Source organism: Natrix helvetica (genome assembly GCF_964273705.1).
Source record: "Natrix helvetica genome assembly, chromosome: 1".
Classification (NCBI taxonomy): domain Eukaryota; kingdom Metazoa; phylum Chordata; class Lepidosauria; order Squamata; family Natricidae; genus Natrix; species Natrix helvetica.
Genome location: NC_138548.1, coordinates 7,982,725 through 8,000,054, shown reverse-complemented (window position 1 = coordinate 8,000,054; position 17,330 = coordinate 7,982,725). Strand labels below are relative to the sequence as shown.

The window sequence follows — 17,330 nt, the reverse complement described above, 5'->3', positions numbered from 1 at the left end:
TGGGTTTCAGATAAGGCAAAATAAACCCCGGACAGGACCAGTAAGATGAGGTTGGGTCTCGCTGGGCCCTTTTCCCTTCCACAATTCCCAATGCAGCCAAATCAGATGTCCCGCCTGGTCCCATTTTTCTTCCTGTTAGCAGCTGCCACTGAGAATATCTTCACTCATCCCACTGACCAAATCCATGGTCTTTTTTCCTCTCCTTCTTCTCTATTCCCGGTGTTCCTGTTGTTTCCTTGATCCCAAGCCACTCCACTGCCAGGCAAAAGTAGCCAGAGGTGGGGTTCTACCAGTTCAAACTGGTTTGGGCGAACAGGTAAGTCCGACTCTTGCCCATCCTCCCCTGCGCTATACTCACCTATATTCCCTTTTCTAAAGCCCAGCCGATAGGCGTGGCAGAGTGAATTGCCGTCCCTGGCAGTAATGTGGTAGGTGATTTCTCTGTCAACTGCGCGCGTGCGCTCAGCAAACTGGTTGTTAAACCGGTAGGATCCCACCCCCCCACCACCCTCAAAAGTAGCCCTGTTTTGTTTGGTGCACAGGACAGAAAACTGCCCATCTCACTCACAGAAGGAAACAGCCCCCATTCCCTTAAGAAACAAAACACTTAAAAGGTTTCGATTCAGGCAGAGAGAGAAAAGCAAAATTAGCACTTGGGTGGACAGAAGAGTTTATGCATTTTTCACCTGGTGTTCTCTGAGCCTGGTGGCATTCTTGTAGGGGGTTCGTGACGCAAACTAGGTAACATCATGGGTGCTAAAAGGGAGTGGGGGCTTGGTCTTTGCTTCTATGTCGTGGTTTGCCCTGTTAGGCTGCCCTGCTCATCAAGGAACTAGCAAGAAGACCCTCCACCAACCCTGACGGAGGAAGCCACTAGTACAGGGGTGTCCAAACTTGGGAACTTTAAGACTTGTGGACTTCAACTCCCAGAATTCCCCAGCCAGCAGAGCAGGCTGGGGAATTCTGGGAGTTGAAGTCCACAAGTCTTAAAGTTCCCAAGTTTGGACACCCCTGCACTAGTACATAAACAGAGAAAGCAGTCCTTACTCCCTTTCTAGCATTGATGTTACCTAGTTGGGTCATGAAACGCCTGCAAGAAAAGTTCAGAGAGCACCAGGAACACCGCAGTTGCCATCCTCCTCCACTTCACAAACCCTTCTGCCTTCTAGCACTGATGAGGTTACTTAGCGTGGTAATGAAACGTCTGCAATGAAACAACCAAGTTCAGAGAGAAGCAAGAACTCCACAGTTATCCTCCTCCTCCTCCTCCACCCTCTTCTCCTGCTCCTCCTTCTCCTTCCCTTTTCCATTTCTTCCTCCTTCCGCTCCTCTCCTCAATCCTACTCCCTTTCTAGCACTGATGATACAATACAATAGTAGAGTTGGAAGGGACCTTGGAGGTCTTCTAGTCCAACCCCCTGCCTAGGCAGGAAATGCTATACCGTTTCAGACCAATGGCTATGATGTTACTTAATTGCGTCATGAAATATCTGTAAGCAAACAACCAAGTTCAGAGAGCACCAAGGAGTCCACAGTCGCCATCTATTCACAGTCACCGTCTTATTCTACTCAACAACCCCCCCCCCTCCCTTCTAGCACTGATGACATTACCTAGCATGGTAATGAAACGACTGCAAGAAAACAAGCAAGCACAGAGAGCACCAAGGACCTCACAATTCAACCCTGGGTTACAAATATTCTCTTCTATCATTCGTCCCATCCCTGTTAAATATCCATCGTCACACACTTACCATGATTTAGGCTCTCCAAAATGCAGGTAGTTGATGCTGTAGAGATCCATGTCCTCCGTATGCCACGCAAACGTGGTCTTCCACATCCCAAAGTAGAGGTAGGGGGTGTTCACGCCTTCTATGATAATCCCACACTGATGTTCCACCATATCAAGGAGAGTGTTCAGATTCCCAATATTCCACTCGTCCACATCCTGAGAGGGGGTGGGGGGGAGAGAAAATAAATCTAGACAGTCAAAGGAGAAGCCAGTGCTCCTTCTTCCATCCCCACACAGGAAGGGGGCACTGGCGGTCACTTTTTGCAGGCGGCCTCAGAAGGAAAAACATCTGGCAGGAGCAGCTCTTGCAAAACAGCAGGGTACCAGACATCTCAAAGCCCACGGAGCAGCTCTTGAGAACAAAACAAACTCAAACGCCCGCTATTACACGGGCTTCCCGCCGGCTGTCTAAAACCTGTTTACCACAACTTTTAAGATTCAATTCACAGATGGAACAAAAATGAAAAGCGCTTTTCTAAAAATAACGCAGAGAAATTGGTACAAGGAGGAGGAGAGAGAGAAGAGAAAGGTTCTGACTGAAAGCCAGCCAGCACAGTTTACGCTAAGAATACGGGTGGTTCCCGACCGCAATTGAGCCCAAAATCTATGGTTTTGCCCCATTTTGCGACCTTTCTCGCCACCATCGTTCAGTGAATCCCCGCAGTTGTAAAGCCAGCAACCTGGTTGTTACGTGGATCTGGCTTCCCAAATGACTTTGCTTGTCGGAACAATGCAAAAGAGGGATCACATGACCCCAGGACACTGCAACCATCCTAAATATGAGCCAATGGCCAAGTTGTCAATTGGCCACGAGGAGGCTTGCTAGAGTTCGCAAGTGTAAAAAACGGTCGTTGCGTCACTTTTCTTCAGCATTGTTGTAACTTTGAACAGCCACTAAATGAACTGTTTTGAAGTCGAGGACTACCTGTAATGCAGACATGGTTACCAACAAGGGTTTGCCTTCAAAGGCCCCGGCCATGAAATCCCTAGAAATCTAAAATCCCTTTCAGAGATATTGACAGGTAGTCCTCAAATTACAGCTATTTGTTTAGCAACTCTTCCAAGTTACAAAAGAACAGGAAAAAGTGATCTCTACCCAGTCCTCACGCTTATGGCTGTCACAGGATCCCCGGTCACATGATCAAGCTTGGCAACCAGCAGGTATTTACGATAGTTGCAGCACCCCAAATGTGACTTCAAAGTCGACGGGGGGAGCTGGATTTGCCTAACAAGGGCAGGGATCTGTTTAACAACCGTGGCTAGAATGGCCATAAAATCGGGTGACCCCCACTTTGCTTAGCAATGGAAATTCTGATTCTAATTGGGCTTATAGGGCAAGGACACTTTGAAACTTTCAAACATAATTAATCACCACAGCCCCAAAAGTGCTTTTTTTTTTTCCCCAGGAGGCAACTGGATGTTTTTTCTTGTGAAGACATTTCACTTTTCCTCCAAGAAGCTTCTTCAGCTCTGACTGGATGGCGGGGAATGGGAGGATTTATATTCCTTGCAGACAGCTGGTCATTTGCATCCTTTGAGAAGGTCGTTGAGGCCTCTTGGAGGGTTGTGTGTGTCCTCAGGATCACCTGAATTGTGTAAATAGGTATGGAGCCTTCTTGGCTGCTGGATGTTTTTTTGCCCTGTGTCCCTTCACTGTTGAACACAGGCGCAGGCTGTTGGGGTTGTGTCTGTGTTGGTTGCATCTCAAACTGAAGCGCAAATGGTTCCTGTAGTCTGCAATTTTTCTGGAAAATCCATTCATATTCCTGACTCTCTCCAAGAACGCAAATGACCAGCTGTCTGCAGGGAATATAAATCCTTCCGTTCCTCCCCATCCAGTCAGAGCTGAAGAAGCTTCTTGGATGAGAAGCGAAACATCTTCCAAGAAAAACCAGAAAGTCCAGTTGCCTCTTGAAAAAAAGCACCTTTGGGGCAACCAGGACCTGGAGGACTGAGAATCTCCAGAGACAATTACAATAGCTCCAATTTTGTTGGAAGAAATTATACATAGTGAGACCAGTAGTCCTTAACATTCCCATTAATTTATAATTCCAATATAATTTAACCTGTTCCAATGTTATCTACCATATTTTTCGGACTAGAAGATGTTCTGGACTATAAGATGCACCTAGCTTTTGGGGAGGAAAACCTCTGGGGAAACTGCCTCTTATCTCCCAGCATCCATCCGGTATTCATCCAGCCTGTTTGCCGCCATCCGTTCCTTGCTGCGGCACGTTCGCAGCCACTGCCGCCCATTCACCGTGGCCCCATTTCGCTGCCAGTTCAGCATGGCCCATTTGAAGACGCCCATTTGCTGCGGCTTCCGCAGCCCATTCTAGAACAGCTGATCTTATACTCTGAAAAATATGGTAAATCGGCATTGTACATATGCTCCAATTTTATTTCACAGGGACTTACCGAATCATAGAGTGAACCACTGATATCCGCCCCATATATAGGGGAGACAAAAGTCAAATTCTTCCAGTATTTGCGTTCCAGATCATCAAAATCCTGATGACGCGGAGTGCAGTACCTGGTAAGGAAAAGCAAAATTAAGAACTGGCAATACCATTTTTTTTATTTTTTATTTTTGGTAAACCAGAGTTGAGCTCTCTTCTGATGAAATGGGGCTGCGGGCCACATCATTTAATACCCTAATAAATGTAGGACAATTTATTTAGTTCACTCAGAGCGCAGAAAAACACCGCCTTGCCAACTCTAGTCTATAAAATGATGTTGACGGGTAGTCAATAAAAGCACCGGAGAATGTGACACAGAGGCAGCTCAATGCGACCCTCTGTGTGTGTGTGTGTGTGTGTGTGTGTGTGTGTGTAAGAAACAAAGTCTTTAACGTGAGAAACAAAGCCTGTGTTTTTCTGTATACTTTTACTACAAAAATAAAAAGAGTCCCCATGCTTTGTTTAATTCAGGGGTGTCCAAACTTGAGAACTTTAAGACTTGTGGACTTCAACTCCCAGAATTCCCCAGCCAGGCTGGCTGGGGAATTCTGTGAGTTGAAGTCCACAAGTCTTAAAGTTCTCAAGTTTGGACACCCCTGGTTTAATTAAAAGCCAAGACAGTCTTAACCGTAGATGTACGTACTTCTCACTATTAGCCACGCGCCGATACTCTCCAACCACCATGGGTTTCTTCTGAATATTGTACTGGGTAAAGAGACCAGACTGGCCAGTCACCACCTGCTGAATGGGAGCAGGGATCACCATGCTATCGATGTCATCATAAGTCTTCCGGGGCTTCCATTCCTTGGGAGGGATCACCTGTAAAGGTGGGGAACAATTTTTTTTCTTGACTAGATCACGTTTCATGAGGACCAATGAACTAAAGGGAAGGATTCTTAGCACATCTCCTCGACTTCCTGTTTCTAGCACCCAAGTGTGTGTCACTCTAGATTCTTAGCCAGAAACTCAATCTGTTTGAGGAATAAGATCGCTTTGGGATCTCTGCTGTGGCCTCTGATGTTTTCCTCTTTGGGTTGGGCTTTTGAATGCCTTTGCTGCCTTCTTCCTCTTAGAATCTTTCTCCCTAACTTTATTCATGTCTTATAATGTCTAACCATCTCAATTGGGAAGCCAGATTCACTTCACCATCAGGCTTCTAACTTAACAACCGTGGCAAAAAAGGTCGCAAAATGGGATAAAATTCACTTAAACAAACTGTCTTGCTTAGCAACAGAAATTTCGAACTCAACTGTGGTGGTAGTTACCTGTAGCATGAAATCCAAGGACTTTTTCCCATTTTTATTTTCTACTCACCTACAAAAGATTTTCTCTGTAGGAAGGGGAATTCTTGTTTGTCCCAAAAAATTTAGCAGCATTAAAAGCCCCAGAAGGGGCAGGTTTGACTGCATCTGCTGTCTAAAACTGTCTGGGAGCTAATTAAAACCTTCTCTTGTCACCTTACCTATAGGAAAATTAATTAGTACACATGAGTGGACAAGGAAACATATCCTCAAAAGCTTTTATCAATACCCAAATCCCCTGTGAAAATGTACTGAAATGAGTTATTTGACCCGTTTTAACGAAGAGCCAAGCCCTCCCTTTTTCTTAAAGCTGTGCTCAATTTTGTTCTCTGTAAATGTTTGGATATCAAGCTGTGCCAAAGCAGCCCTAATTGGCAAACCAAAAACAATTTTGGGGGGGGGACGGACAGAAAACAGAAAAACCTGACAGATGTGTTCCAGTGCACTTGAACTCAATGTATTCAAAGCAAGGCATGCATGCACACACATTTTATTTTATTTAAATTAAATGTTTTTTTATTGTTTTAATTAAACACACACACACACACACACACACACACACACACAAAACATTCTTCATTACATCTTCCAGAAAGCATGTCGATTGGTTACAAATAAATTTTGTGCGTTATTACCACAATCATTCTTTATACTTCATTCATATTGGATTTTATATTTTAAATGAAAAATCTTTATATACCATCAATGTACCATCACTCTCATTTAACTATATTTGTTTAAACGTGCTTCATTTGAAGCACGTTTCTAGAATCATTTGCATTTAAGGACACAACCACATACTGGCATTCGTTAGCTATTTCTATAAATTTCAGGCTTATATCCAATTGCTTTCACCAATGCCAACCCATGTAAAATCATTAAACATTATCCATTAACATTTCATTATTATTATTGTAGTTATCTAACATCTTTATAATAAATCTAGACAAAAATTTATTACTAGAATTTATAAGTACCCAGGAAAGATTACATCTACGCACACACATTTTACACCGACGCATTACGCAGAGGCATCATGTGGTTCATTTAAGCTTGGGTTTTTTAAAAAGGAGAATTAATGGTAATTATGTGAAACGGGTGAACTGTGATTTGTTTATTAAACTATGTTGAAAACAAAATATGAGCTACTGCTAGAACCTTCAATTTGACCCTCCCAGGGTGTAACCAGAGACCATCCCTTGTTTGTCTCTCTCACTTGATTTTGTACTTTAAAAAAAGCTTTAAAGAGACAGTGTAGTCAAGCATTTTACTCAGAATGGCACTCCTTTGCGCTGCAAAAACAAATGCAACAAAGGCAGAAGTGTATATAGGTAGTCCTTGACCCTTTGAAGTTAGGACGACACCGAAAAAAGGGACTTATGACCGTTTTTCACACTTACCACCATTGCAGCATCTCTATGGTCATGTAATCAGAATTCAGATACTTGGCAACTGACTCACATTTATGACAGTTGAAGCATCCTTTTGCAACCTTCCAACAATCAAAGTCCATAGGGATTCACTTAACAACCGTGTTATTAACTTAAGAATGGCAGGGATACACTTAATAACTATGGCAAGAAAAATCATAAAATGAGGCAAAACTCACTGAACAAATGTTTCACCTTGCAACAGACGTTTTGGGCTCAGTTGTGGTCGTAAGTCGAGGACTACTTGTACTTGTGGGGGGAAGGTGTCAGATAGGATACCAAATAGCATTTTTATAAACTGATGCTTTATACAAGTAGTCCTTGATGTACAACCACTTTTTTAACGACCAGTTACAACAGCACTGGAAATTGACTATGATCAGTTCTCACACTTATGACGATCAACAGGATCTCTGGGTCGTAATTCAGTTGCCTGGCAACCAGCAGGAATTTATGACAGATGCAGTTGCTGGGGTCATCTGTTCACTCTATATGACCTTCCCATGAGGTTTTCAACAGGTAAAAGTCAAAGGGGAAAGCCAGATTCGCTTAAGGACCACATGAGTTGCTTCACCACCGTGGCAAACAATTGCATTGCTTAAGTAATGAAAGTGCAGGTCCCACTTGTAGACATAAATCAAAGATTACCCGTAAGTGGGCTTGATATTCTAAAGCGATCTTTTTTGGGGTTTTTTTTTTTTGTGAGAAAATCCACAATGCAGATTTCCACCAGAATCTTAAAACTAACAGTGGAAATTTAGCATGGGACATTAATTGTCTGTATTTTAAAGTCCAGACCTGACTGAAGAATTCACATTGCCCCCTGACAGTTTTGAGGGATTTGTGTACATAAAAATGGGATCACTGAAGAACTTATAGCTTTTAAGGCTCTTTTTTTTTTTTTTTGAGTGAGTGGTAAAATGGCCTAGAGATGGAGCTCTCATCTCACAATCAGGAGGCTGTGAGTTCAATCTTAGGTAGAGGCAGATATTTCTCTCTCTGAGCACAATGAGAATATATCTGCTGCGTATAACTCTGCATTGGTGACAGGAAGGGCATCGGACAGCTCCATTCAGTTGCCCAAGATTCTACCCCACAAGGGATTACAGGGTCTTTAAAAGATGATGGTGCTTTTGGGGGGGTTAGCAGAGGTTACTACCTAAACCACTAAGAAGTGGAACCCACAGCACACTCACCTTAGCAAGCCCTGCCCGATGAGCCCCTTGTGATTCGATGTAAGCAATGTACTTCCCAAAATCCTGGAATTCTTCTAGTGTTGGATGGAACGTCATAATTTTGCAGCTGGGATTTTGCGGGCTTGGGTTTTCTGACCCCATATTGGTGAAGATGGCTTAGCACTTACGCTGCAAAAGAAACAGACAGAAAGGGAACAAAAAAGAAGAGAGAGAAGAACAAGCATTAAAATATATCATTGTATCTTCGGATTAATACAAGTTAGGACACTAAAGTACTGTTGGGAGCGCTGTGGCTTGTGAGGTTAGAACCCTGGGCTGCCGGTCATTTGAGATCCATTGCTAGCGCGAACTGGGTATGAGCTCCCATCACACACTCCAGCTCCTGCCATCCCAGCAGTTCAAAAAAGGGTGACCGCGAGTAGATTGATGGGTGCCACCTTGAGTGAGCAACTTCACAGAGATACAAAAGGAGCTCCCAATTGGGCATCCCAGAGGCAAAGGGGATATCATCAGCAAATCCTTTTGCCACGGAAACACTTTGATACTACACACAAACACACACGACTGTTAAGACCGAGGACCAGCTTAATTGGCTAACTTTAATTTTAGTACTTGTAATATTTCTACAGTCAATTAGTATAATCGTGATGTAAAAATCACATTGATAATTATGGGAATCACGATCACTATGTGAAATACCCAACCCACACTTTTAGCATATATTTCTTAATAGAGCAAGCAAATTATTTTTAAAAATTTCTATATATTTATATTTATTTTTTGTATCAAATTTAGAGACTGCCCATCTCACTCGCAGAGCAACTCTGGACTGTGTACGATTAAAAAAAAAGAGTTATACAGCTAGTCCTCAACTTACAACAGTTCATTTAGTGGCCATTCAAAGTTACAATGGCACTGAAAAAAGTGGCCTATGACTGTTTTTCACACTTACAACAGTGGTGGGTTCCTACCGGTTTGGACCGGTTCAGCCGAACCGGCAGTGGTTTACCGGCCTGGGTTGTTGGAACCAGCAGCGACCCAGGCCTGCCATAACCCCGAACCGGTTTTCTGGGCGGCGCCATAAGAGCCACTCTTGTTTTTTGTTCCTGCGCAGGCGCAGAGCAATTTTTATTGCACAGCACGCACACAAGCAAAGCAGCAGTAGCAACTGCCGGGACTCACCCTGGGCCTGACGTACAACCTTTGGAGCACCCCCCACGAATATGTGATCAAAATCCAGGTGCTTGGTTCATACTTATGACCATTGCTGTGTCCCAGGGTCGTATGATCCCTTTTGTGACCTTCTGACAGGCAAAGTCAATGGGGAAGCCGGATTCTTTTAACAATCCAAGTTCCTAACTTATGAACTGCAGTGACTCACTTAATAACTGGGTCTAGAAAAGTCATAAAACGGGGCAAAATCCAGTTCAGAAAGGCCTCACTTAACAACAGAAATTTTGAGCTCCGTTTTGGCTGTAAGTCGAGGACTACCGTTATTGTAGTTGCTGTTATAAAGAACTATTGACCCAAAATAAAAAGGGAGCAAGAAATGAGAGCAGCTTCAGGAATTATGCACAAGTAGGCGAGTTTGTCCGACCTATTAAAAATACAGTTTTAAACGTGGTTGTTTTTATGATTTTACTGATAAGCATAACATTTAATAACTAGAAATGGTATATTTCTTCATCATTAGTTTTATGGGAGGGTATTATAAGACACCATACTCCCACATTCATTATACTCACTGCCCAAAGACAAAGTAATTTGTTTGGCTTACTGCTATGTGAACCCAGCCGTTCTGACTTATTCAACAATAACATTTATTTTAAGTCAAGTCAACACTGAATTCTTTCCAAATTTACTGACCTTGGATACTATCATCAGCAAGCATCTTGCCAAGCATCTGAATTTTGAACACATGACCATTACAAGCTGCAATGGTTGTTAAGTGTGAAAAACAGTCCTAAGTCACTTTTTCAGTGATGTTGTAACTTCAAATGGTCCACTAAATGAGCAGTTGTAAATCAAGGACTACCTGTACGTGATTTGACCACCTCTTTCTAAGCTAGTGGAAAACCTCATTTGTTTTATTTTTAAGGCACCTCTACTTTAAAAAACAACCCTAAACTAGGAGCCAGGTTGGTCTAGTGGTTAAAGCTCAGGCTAGAAACCAGTGAATTCTAGTCCTGCCTTAGGCACGAAAGCTGTCTGGGTGACTTTGGGCCAGACCCTCTCAGTGCAACCCACCTCACAGGGTTGTTGTTGTGGGGAAAATAGGAAGAAAGAAAGAGTAATGGGTGTCTTTGTCGCTTTGAATTAGTTCTAAAGTAATAAAGGTGGGATAAGTATCTAATAAATAAATAAACCAAAAGACATCTACACGCATTACAAAAGGGATGTCAAACTCGATTTCATTGAGGGCCACATCAAGGTTGTGTTTGACCTGGGGGGGGGGGGGGGCTGAAGTGGGAATGGCCAGGGTGGTCGTGGCCAGCTCAACATTTCTGGTGTCGGGGGGGGTTGGGGTTGGGGGGGGGAGGTATGTTGGCCCGAGCACTCTGCCAGAGAAAATGGGCTCCTGAGCCCATCACAGTTTTTGGCTGTGAGGCCTCCTGCAAACCTCTGCCAGCGAAAATGGGGCTCGGAAGGGCCGCCTCCGCTTTCGCTGGGGGAGGTACCGCGGGCCAGTCCTTCGCTGTTTCCAGGGAAGTTTCCTGCATTAGAAGAAGAAAGCACCAAACTGCTAAGGAAAGAAAAACCTAGCACAGTGATGGCGAACCTATGGCACGCGTGCCCTATCAGCTGGCCAGCGCGCATGCGCGTGCTGGCCAGCTGAGTTCACCTTTTTAAAAGCTGTTTTTCGCCTTCCCCAGGCTCCAGAGGCTTTATAGGAGCCTGCGGAGGGCGAAAAGAGCCTTCCCCACCCCCCCGGGAGGCTTCAGGGACCATCCGAGGCTTCCCTGATGCCTTCGGAGCGCTTAAAACGACCCTCCGAGCAACCCGGAAGTCACTTCCGGTTTGCTCGGAGGGTGGTTTTAAGCGTTCCGAAGGCTTCAGGGAAGCCTCCAGACAGTCCCTGAAGCCTCCGGAGGGCCTCCGGGGGGTCGGGGGAGGCTCCTTTCGCCCTCCCCAGGCTCCTATAAAGCCCCTGGAGCCTGGGGAGGGCGAAAAAAGCATGTAAAAATGGGGGGGTCGCGCATTGTGCACGCATGCGCACTGGGGGGGGTCGCGGGTTGCATTATGGGTGCGGCACGCCCGCACTCGACCCCCCTGCGCTCCCCCCACTTGTGGCACGCGAGCCAAAAAAGGTTCGCCATCACTGACCTAGCAGAAATGACAGGAGGCCTCAGGTATCTTGAGAGAAGGCAGATCTGTCTTCAAAGATCTGAAAGGCTGCCCTGCAGTCTGAGAACTATCACACAGGACAAAAACAACGGTTTAAATTCCAAGGAAGCCAGAAAATTTCCTAACGGTAAGAGCAGCTTAGCAACTTAACAGACTGCATGGGGTGATGGTTGGGTATGTCTTCTATACATATCATTAAAACAATAAGGAATGTTTCAATTATAAAATCAAATGAGTTTCCATAAGTCCACAATTTATGACCACAACTGAGCCCAACATTTTTGTTGTTAAGTGAAGCTTCTAATTGAATTTTGCCCCATTTTACGACCTTATCTGCCACAGTTATAAGCGAATCACAGCAGTTGTTCAGTTAGTAACACGGTTGTTAAGTGAATCTGGCTTCCTCCCTGTAACTTTGCTTGGAAGAAGGTCACAAAGGGGGACCACATGGCCCCAGGACACTGCAACTGTTGTAAATGTGAGTCAGGTACCAAGCATCCAAATTTTGATCACGGGGCTACTGCCACAGTTGTTAAGTGTGGAAAAACGATAAGTCACTTTTTTCAATGTCTTTGTAACTTCGGTCCCTAAACGAACTGTTGTAACTGGAGGACTCTCCATAGTCAGTTTTGTTCCTTTCTTTAGGTTACCATTATAAATACACTTTAATAGGCTACCTTCCTCCTATATTTTAACAGCTGCTATGGTTATTGACAGAAAGGGCTGTAGGGTGGAAGTCATGCTATGGATCCCTTCCTTGAAGCCATGTTACTTTTAGTGCCCCCAGGATTTCCCTAGGGTGGTGCCTGCTCTATGGAACCATTATTCCCCCTTCCCCCCCAAAAACACACAGCTGACCAACCCCCAGCAGAGTCCTTTAGAAAGACAGTTAAGACCTGGCTTCTTTGGTCCTTAGGGGTGTGGATTAGGATGAGCAGACTTCCCATCTGGTGTCATATAACGAATTGGGAGTCTCTCGTTTCCAGCTAATGGTTTTGTTTGTTTCATCTGCATTTGCTGGAAATGGGGGGAGGGGGGATTTGATTTAATGGTTTTGATATCTCCCACAGAGTTGCGTTGTTTGAGTTGGGCAGCCACAAAAATGCTGTGAAAAAGTGAACGATCGGTTTCTTTTAAACTCCTGAACATGGTTTAGACAAGGGGTGTCAAACTCAAGGCCCAGGGCTGGATCCAGCCCACGGGGTACTTGGATCTGGCCCATGGGGCTGCCCTGGAAACAGTAAAGGATCGGCCCACTGTCCTGCTGCCAGCAAAAGCGGAGTTTGGGAGGGCCATGTGCCATCCTCCCAGCTCCATTTTCACTGGCAGAGGGCTGCAGGAGGCTGTCGTGGATGAAAACGGAGCTCGGGAGCCCGTTTTGGCTTGCAAAGCGCTCAGGCTGCCAAAGGCGCCCTCCCCAACACAAGTGACATGGAACTGGCCACGCCCACCCTGGCCCCGAGTTCAAACACAACCCTGATGCGGCGCTCAATCAAATCGAGTTTGACACACCTGGTTTAGACAATTAAAATAAACATATGTGTCTAATACAACCACAGACCCGGATTCATCCCAAGTCACTGTTTTCATTTATTTATTAAATTTATAGGCTGCCCATCTCATTGTCAAGCGACTGGGTGGTTTACAAACATCAAAACAAAACAAAACAAAACCCCACACAAAACAATAACTATTAAATAAACAGAGATTACATAAGTTAGCAAAACAGAGAATTTAGAGCAAGGCAACTTTTAAGACCCGTGGACTTCAACTCCCAGAATTCCCCAGCCAGCATGGAGTTGAAGTCCACAAGTCTTGAAATTGCCAAGGTTGGACACCCTTGATTTAGAGGAAAAAGAAAAGACACCCTGGACTTTAAACGCTGCACACCAACTTAAAAAAAGAACCCATCCATTCATTGACAAATCAAGTTAGTGTTGACCCTTTGCAATCACATGACTAGAATCACTTCTCCCACAAATTGGACAGGACACTTCTGGCACAGAACAGGGTTTTAATTTCAAAGTTAAAAAGGAACTTCAAACCAACGCCAGAGGGCAGCAAGAGACACTTGCATGACAGCATGAATGATTAAAACCTGCCTGAATTACAGCAATAAACTATAAAAGATATATGAATTATAAAATATATTTGGACTGTAGCAACTCTGCCCTGTATAAAACAGAAAGAGCAGCAAAGGGATAGGCGACGAGGCCTGGTCTCCTATTTACTTGCACAAGAGCAGAACTATTCCAACTAAACAGCTTGCCTCCAGAAGTTGTGAATGCCCCAACACTGGAAGTCTTTAAGAAGATGTTGGATAGCCATTTGCCTGAAATGGTATAGGGTTTCCTGCCTAGGCAGGGGGTTGGACTAGAAGACCTCCAAGGTCCCTTCCAACTCTGCTATTGTATTGTATTGTATTAAAGCACAGTCAATGGACCAATTTGTGTGTAATGAAAGAACATTTTTCCCGTTTTGATATCGGGACTGAGCCAAAATGCTACTGCGTATTCCCTGCCCGAGTAGGATGGCTGGGATCCCTATTGAATATTTTTATATGCGTGAATGTCGCCATCTTGTTCTCTCCTCGCTTTCAAAATTGTTCTTCATAATCCTGTTTAGCTTGTATTTTCGAACTGTTTGGCTTTATCATAAACTGCTCGAACTCAAGTCTGGAAGTAACCTGAAGGAACGAATGCATTGCTCTGATTTGGAAACATCAATGCACCATTGTGTTGTGTTCTGTCTGAAGAAGGAACCAGTTGGTTTCTTAACTAGGCAGAATCAGAAATCAAGAAAAAAACCCACGTTTTAACTTTGCCAACAAAGGAGAACATTTGCAGCTCAAGGTTGGAACGAGGGGTTCTTGGTGCTGTCCAAGCTTGGCTGTTTTCTTGCAGATGTTTCATTACCCAAACTCGGTAGCATCAGCACTGATGCTGTTTACTTAGTTTGAGTAATGAAACATCTGCAGGAAAAAGAACGTTGGTCTTACCTGAACGTTTTTTTCGGGAGAGTGGAGGGAGGGGTCACTGAAGGGTTATTACAGCCTGATTGGTCCATTTGACTGAGAGAAAACTTCTTAGCCTTCGGCTTCTCCCGTTGGCTCCCAGTTTCCGCGATGTCAGGTCAGCGTCTGCATGGTGTAAGAAGACAAGGGAAAGCCGCCCCGGGCCACCCGATCCTACCCCTCCCAGACCCTGTCTATCTAACTAGGGTGGGAGAGTGACCCCTCCCTCCACTCTCCCGAAAAAAACGTTCAGGTAAGACCAACGTTCTTTTTCCAGTAGAGTGGAGGGAGGGGTCACTGAAGGGACATACCCACGCTACGTCCCAGGGAGGGGAGACTGGGTCCCAGGGGGAGGATCGGCCGCCACCCACTGGAGAACCCTCCGCCCAAAGGATGCCTCAGCCGAGGCATAAGCGTCCAGGCGGTAGTGTCTTATGAAAGGAGTAGGGGAGGCCCAGGTGGCCGCGCGACAGATGTCCTCGAAGGGCGCCCTTGTGGCCCAGGCCGCTGAGGAGGCCGCACTACGAGTAGAGTGAGCCGTAATCCCCGACGGGGGAGATTTGCCTGAGGCTCCATAGGCCTCAACGATGGCCAACCTGATCCACCTCCCAATAGTTGAAGACGAGACCTTATTGCCTAGGGAACCTGGGTGAAACGAGACAAACAACGCCTCGGTCTTACGAATGCCCTCCGTCCGTTTCAGATAAATACGGAGGGCCCTGCGTACATCCAACCGATGCCACGCCTGTTCTCTCTCCCTTGTTGGATTGGGGCAAAAATTTGGTAGGACAATTTCCTGGGCCCTATGAAACAGAGTATTGACCTTCGGTATGAACGAAGGATCTAAACGCAATACCACCCTGTCCTGGTGAATCATGCAAAGGTCGCTTCTAACAGAAAGGGCCCCCAGCTCAGAGATACGCCTGGCCGATGTAATGGCCACTAAAAATACTACCTTCAGTGATAGGAGGCGCATGTGGACCGACCTGAGCGGTTCAAAGGGAGACCCCGTCAGTGCCTTCAGGACGATGGTAAGGTCCCATGTAGGGAACCTATGGACCGGAGGCGGACGGATGTTGGCCGCCCCTTTAAGGAACCTCTTCACCAACGGAGAGCGAGAGAGGGTAGAGGGACCCTCCCCTCCCAATATAGTGGATAGGGCCGCTACCTGTCGCCTGAGGGTATTATGGGACAACCCATCCTCTAATCCTTTTTGAAGAAATTCTAGAACGTCTGGAACCGTGGCCCTGGCTGGATCCACCCCCCTGGGGCTACACCACTTCGCGAAGGCCGACCAGGTGGCGTTATAGATCCTCACTGTGGACGGTTTCCTAGCTGCCTCTAAGGTGGCTATGACCCCCGATGACAGCTTCCTCCGTTTCAGCAATCCCCTCTCAAGAGCCACGCGGTCAGATGCAGCCACTGCGGCTCTGGGTGAACTAAGACCCCCTGATACAAGACTACCTCTTCCGGTGGAATTCTCCAGGGATCTACGACCGAGAGCTGGACCAGGTCCGCAAACCATGGTCTCCTCGGCCAATATGGGGCTAACAGAATGACGGAAGCCCTCTCTGTGACTACCTTCCGAATGGTTCTGGGAATGAGGGGAAGGGGAGGGAAGGCGTAGAGGAGACCCGGAGGCCACCGGGTCCTGAGAGCATCCGCTCCTTCCGCAGCTGGGGTCTTGAATCTGGTGAAAAATCTCGGCAGCTGCGTGTTGCTGGGGGAGGCAAACAGGTCCACAAGGGGGTTGCCGAACCTGAGGCAGATCTTTCGAAACAACTCTGGATCTAGCTGCCACTCGCCGTTGTCCAGAGTCGCCCGGCTCAACCAGTCTGCCTGGTGATTGGACGTCCCCGCAATATGTTCTGCCGCAATGGAGGCCAAGTGTCTCTCCGCCCATAGGCCTAATGTCTGTGCCTCCCGCCAGAGGGCTCGGGAGTGAGTCCCGCCTTGCCGGTTTACATGAGCTTTCGTCGCTACATTGTCCGTAAGTAGTAGGACATGTCGCCCTTGTAGCTGGCGGTTGAAAGTCCGGAGGGCCAGCCTTGCGGCCTTGAGTTCGAGCCAATTTATATTGTGTCTGAGGTCCGAGGCAGTCCAACGTCCCTGGGCCATTTCGGACCCCATCACGGCCCCCCAGCCGTAAAGGCTCGCGTCCGTCGTGACTTGTACTCTCTCCGGCTCCCAAATAGAGGCCCCCTGTCGCAATGCTGGGGACATCCACCACTTGAGCGAGCGTCTCACTTCCGACGTTAAGCGAAGCGGTCGGAGAGAGTTGCTCAACATTCTCCTTTGGGCTGGTATTAAGGCCCACTGAAGGGGACGCAGATGCAGGCGGGCCCAGGGAACTATCCCTATGCAGGATACCATCTTCCCCAGGAGTCGTGATAATGTCAGGGTGGAAACGGACCTTTTTGTCCTGATTGACCTGATCAACTGCGTCAGACTGTCTAAGCGGTCTGGGGACAGGCGGACCCACCCCGACTGGGAATCTATCACTGTCCCTAGGTGCAGAATCTGTCTGGATGGGGATAGATGGCTCTTGGGGAAATTCACTGAGAAGCCCAGTGTCTGGAGCCATTGGATGGTCAGCTGGAGGTCTGCCCTGGCCCTGGGAAGAGACCCTGCTTGCACTAAGACGTCGTCCAGGTAACACTGGAGCCTGACTGGGATGGATCTCAGGTAAGCGGCCAGTGCCGCCAGGACTTTGGTGAACGTCCGAGGGGCCGAGGCCAGGCCGAATGGCAGGGCCCGGTACTGATAGTGTCTGCCTTTGTGGGAAAATCTCAGAAAT

At 46.4% G+C, this 17,330-nt stretch overlaps 1 protein-coding gene across 2 annotated transcripts in view; it reads right to left on the bottom strand.

Annotated features, from left to right (window-relative positions):
- KDM4B (lysine demethylase 4B) overlaps positions 1 to 17,330 on the bottom strand; it is a 250,925-nt gene that overhangs the window by 189,958 nt on the left and 43,637 nt on the right. For both annotated transcript variants that reach the window (XM_081941246.1, XM_081941247.1), the window contains exons 3-6: positions 8,176 to 8,343; positions 4,892 to 5,067; positions 4,208 to 4,322; positions 1,752 to 1,945 (exon numbers count right to left, since the gene is read on the bottom strand). In XM_081941246.1, coding sequence (XP_081797372.1) covers positions 1,752 to 1,945; positions 4,208 to 4,322; positions 4,892 to 5,067; positions 8,176 to 8,316 — 626 coding nt within the window. In that variant the 5' untranslated portion in view covers positions 8,317 to 8,343. The remainder of the gene's footprint in view (positions 1 to 1,751; positions 1,946 to 4,207; positions 4,323 to 4,891; positions 5,068 to 8,175; positions 8,344 to 17,330) is intronic.